Consider the following 4,473-nt stretch of genomic DNA (forward strand, 5'->3'; position numbering starts at 1 on the left):
TGGAAGACAAAAACAAATTGTCAACAAACTTTTATTTTATGAGTTTAAGCTGCCAATAATATATTTCACTTATATAAACAGCAGATTGGACATGTGTAACACACTGATATGTTAAAAGACTGTAAATCATGTCTGCTTGGGTACAAATGAGCCACTTGACCTTCACGAGCGCCTGGCTGTTTGTCTCCATCTACCGGCGCGAGGTGGCCGCGTGCCAAACGTGCCATGCCTCATGAGAACCCGCAATATCACGATATTTAATGCAAAATGCACGTGTAATAATCACTCTTAAGCTACAGTTTAACTAAAATCCTGAACTATATTTTTCATTTGCGCGGTTATTCTCTGGAGTCAATACGGTTTAAGAGTGTTAACGTTTGTTTTTACAATAAAGTTTTGTGTTTTCAATAGTCCGTGCTTCATAATTGCCCGTCTGGAAACTTGGGTTTGTTGTTTAGCCACTGCCCTTAGCATGCATGCTTCGTGAGATCATTTTCCTCACAGTTGTTGTGTTTGCATTGTCACATATTGTTGACAGTATCATAGACTTGTTTGTCGTAAATGGACGGTGTCCCGTGCCTTCGTGTGTCGCAGAGTCACGCTCAACAATTCAGGTGAGCAGCTCGAGAGTTAGCAGCTTATGCTAAGTTAGCTGGTGGATAGCTAGCATGGGGAGCAGTGGGCTGTAGGTTTGGTACAAAAAGTGATTGATAAAACGGCCGAGCATGTTATCTGTGGCCCTTTTTCCTATTTTAAACAGTACTCTTTAAATGTTTCGTTTAATTTTGTGTTTTTAAGGAAACGTTTGCAGTCCCGAGGCGCTCTGGACTTGAGGTTCCGCCTGCAGAGAGACTCAGACGGGACGGTGCTCCTGCCGGTCTCACCATCCTGTCTGTCACAAGTTGATCTACAAACCCTCAGACGCAGCGTGGCCTCAGAGAGTGTCTGTGAAATTGTGTGGAGTCAGGTAATAGCAGCCGTGTTTCATTGAAATAATAGCAACAGACGGGAAGGAGCCTGTGTTGCATCATGACAGCCTTGTTTCTGTCCTGCTTTCTCTGCAGGCTCTCCAGCAGTCCAAGAGGGAGAGGGGGAGGACAAGTGGAAATAAACTCGTGAGGATCTTACAGGAATTGTTGGAGTCTCATGGAGAAAGGTGGACTGAGGACCTGAATGAGGACGTTCCTCACAGCTGCCAGCGGCATGGAGATTTAGTCCTGCTGGGAGACGCCTGCTTCTCCCTGCCAGTATGGAAGAAAACTGGTATTGTCCCCCAAATTAGTTCTCGTGTTGGTTTAGAGGTGTGCAGACAAAGTAATCGGTGATGAGGACATGTTGTATTTGTGTTTCTAGGCCAGGAGCTGTGGAGTGCAGTGGCCAGAGGGCTGGGGGCAGAGCGCCTGGCAAAGATGAGCCGGATCTCGAGGGATGGATTCAGGTCTCCCGTGGTGACGATGCTGTTAGGAGAGCACAGCTGGGTGACACACGTTGACAATGGAGTCAGGTAAGTCAGCATTAATCAGTCAGGATCATTTATTTCGTTTTGCTGAAACTGCATGCTTGATGTTGACTAAGCCGTGAGAGCACAAATGATGGTAAAGTGCAACTAGTAAAACTCATGACGGTGCACTTTCTGTCAAAAAAATGAAGTTACTTCTGACTCAAATTATGTTTCAGATACGAGTTTGATGTTACCAAATCGATGTTCTCAGCTGGAAACATCACAGAGAAACTCCGGGTGGCCAAATTCGACTGCAGAGGAGAGACTGTGGTGGATTTATATGCAGGTAGTAAAACCATGTTGATGCATGCAAGTAATAACTATTTATACACATTAAAATATATTAGTCCTTTTCATTTGAACTTCACATCAATTTTTAGTGGTTTTTTGATGGTTAAACTTAATTTGGTTCATGGTGTAAACTTAGAATAAGTGTATTTTGTCTCAGGTATTGGATACTTTACTCTGCCGTATTTGGTGCATGCGGGGGCCAGCCATGTCCACGCTTGTGAGTGGAACCCGGATGCCGTCGACGCTCTGAGGAAAAACTTGCAAGGAAACGGGGTGTCTGACCGCTGCACCGTTCACCAAGGAGACAATCGACAAGTCAGTCATGTTTTTTACATCTTACATATGCATGTTACATTACTTATATGGACAAAGGCCTTTATTTAATCAGGTATTCTTACTGAGGTTGAAATAAATGTTTGGAGTGAGACCTGAGAAAAACCAAAACATGTAGGCTATAAGAATTATTACACACAAGTGCAATTCAGTCATGTTTCAGTTGGCACTCAGGCAGCATGCAGAGACAAACCATAAGAAATACAAGCATCACAGAATATACCATCAATTTAAAAACATTTATCCACATTTATCTTAGTGGTTAGTACTTGAAGTTCACTCTTGTCTTGTTCGGTATTGTTGTATTGTTTGTGATGTGTGTAGCTTATACTGTTTTTTTTTTTTTTTTTTTTTTTTTTTGTAACCTGGTTACCTGTTGTGTATTTGTTGCAGCCATTGTGGAGCCAAAGGCAAATTTCCACCATGGCGGACAATGAAGTCTTATCTCGTCTTATGCTTGTTATCTGTCTCTACAGTATATTGCATTGAATTGACCTGTTTTTTTTTTTTTTTTGCTGTAGATAACCATCCTATTTTTTCATACAATACACAATGAAGAATGTGAAATTATCTGTTGTATTGCATTTTGCGCATTCCAAGTCTCAGTTGCTTCAAAATTGAAAAATGCTCAGTGTCCTCAACTTAATCTCCCTCTTAATCTACATGTTAGTCAGTCGCAATGATAAAAATAGAAGGCAATCCTAATATTTTGAACTCTCAGGTCTGAAAAACACGTTTGCTGTATTATAGAGTCTACAGAAAAATAATGAAGTGGGATTTAGTTTATTTGGGTTTATTAGACAAAGGTTAGTCTAGACAACAGCAGTTAGTCGACAATATGAAGAGCTACTAGTTGATTTTTTTTTAGGACAGAAGCGACTCAGACAGTATTTTGGCTCTCTGATTTTGCCCAGCTCCCACTGAGTGATCTTGCTGACCGAGTGAACCTGGGCCTCATACCGAGTTCAGAGGAGGGCTGGCCTGTTGCCTGTCGACTGCTGAAGAAAACAACCGGAGGCATTTTACACATTCACCAGAATGTCACCTCGCCGTTACCAAGCACAGCAGTCATCCCTGCCGTGGATGATGCAGCCAACAGGGCCCCGGGAAAGAAAACCGACAGAGGAGTTTGGCAGGCCTGGGCCGACGACACGGCCAGCCGCATCGCCTCTCTGCTGAAGGACATTGGTGGCGCGCCGTGGAAAACAAACATCCAGCACATAGAGCACGTTAAGTCATACGCACCTCATGTCCACCATGTTGTGCTGGACTTGGAGTGTAGACCGCTTTGAACTGAACATACTAACACAAGACACCAAGCAGACGTTACTGGTACCTGGCATTCCTTTTTCATGATTAGTATTTTGTATGATGTTATTTTAAATCCACAATCCAAACCACACAACAAAAAGATTAAAGCCCACAAGATTCTTGACTGCCAGTGGCTAAGAATGAAGTTGCCTCTTCCTACTTATGATCAAAGTTGTGCATTTATACCATAGACATGCTCCCTCTTTTTTTGACCCAGAAACGGATGATTGCCCTGTCATCCACAACTCTCAGTTCTATAGGAAACCAAATATGCTGCCTTATTATCTCATTCATAGCAGCTTTGTCACAGGAAACGTGGGAGTGTCCTTTCAGGAAGTATTTTCACATGTCACACTCCAAGCTGCTCAGCCCAACTCAATTTTATGATGGTATTAGCAGCATAGCAGATGAGATGGCCAGCCCGGGATTAATTGCTTGCAAATACAGGTTCATTTCACTCTCAGATTATAGGCAAAATGTTTAATAATGAGATGTCAGGGCTGTATCTGTACTTGAAAACATTTCTAATGGCTCACTCAGAAGCTTAATCAGAAAATGTGTGTAGGGCCAGAGCCTGCAGACATTTCATAGGGTTACACCCATATAGCCCTACTGATTAGATGCTGTTTGAGATGAGATTTAGTGACAGAATGTTCTTTAATGTAAGCTTTGCATAGTGCAGTGAAACAACAGGCTCCAGTACATTACACAGGCAGGGCACGATTGGCCGTGAGATTGGAAATCTGTGATAGGGCCGCTACATCTGGGGTGACTCAGACTTTTATGATGATAAAAGCTAATATCTGTCCCAATTCTGTCAACCTCTCCTTGCTTTCTCACTCGCTTTCCTTCCCTTCTTTCCTCACCTCCTGTAAAGCATTTCCTGGAAGGAGATGGCCGGTAGAGAACAAGGAAAGTAAGCGAACAGGAATGAAGACGAGTGGGACGCAGCCCAGTAACAACGATGTGTCACTGAGGCTGAAAAAGGTTGAGTTTGGCAGGTTTTCATTCCTGCCAAGCCCAGCACTATCTGATTT

The 4,473-nt window shown here is 42.9% G+C and overlaps 1 protein-coding gene across 1 annotated transcript; it reads left to right on the top strand.

Annotated features, from left to right (window-relative positions):
• Positions 1-217: 217 nt before the first annotated feature.
• On the top strand, positions 218-3,581 carry tyw2 (tRNA wybutosine-synthesizing protein 2). Its single transcript, XM_030061823.1, has 7 exons — positions 218-614; positions 799-967; positions 1,065-1,263; positions 1,354-1,504; positions 1,678-1,787; positions 1,950-2,107; positions 3,040-3,581. The coding sequence occupies exons 1-7, from the start codon at positions 562-564 to the stop codon at positions 3,415-3,417; spliced, it is 1,218 nt and encodes a 405-aa protein (XP_029917683.1). The 5' UTR covers positions 218-561; the 3' UTR covers positions 3,418-3,581.
• The last annotated feature ends 892 nt before the right edge of the window (positions 3,582-4,473 follow it).

The sequence above is a fragment of the Myripristis murdjan genome, chromosome 10 (assembly GCF_902150065.1).
Source record: "Myripristis murdjan chromosome 10, fMyrMur1.1, whole genome shotgun sequence".
Lineage (NCBI taxonomy): Eukaryota > Metazoa > Chordata > Actinopteri > Holocentriformes > Holocentridae > Myripristis > Myripristis murdjan.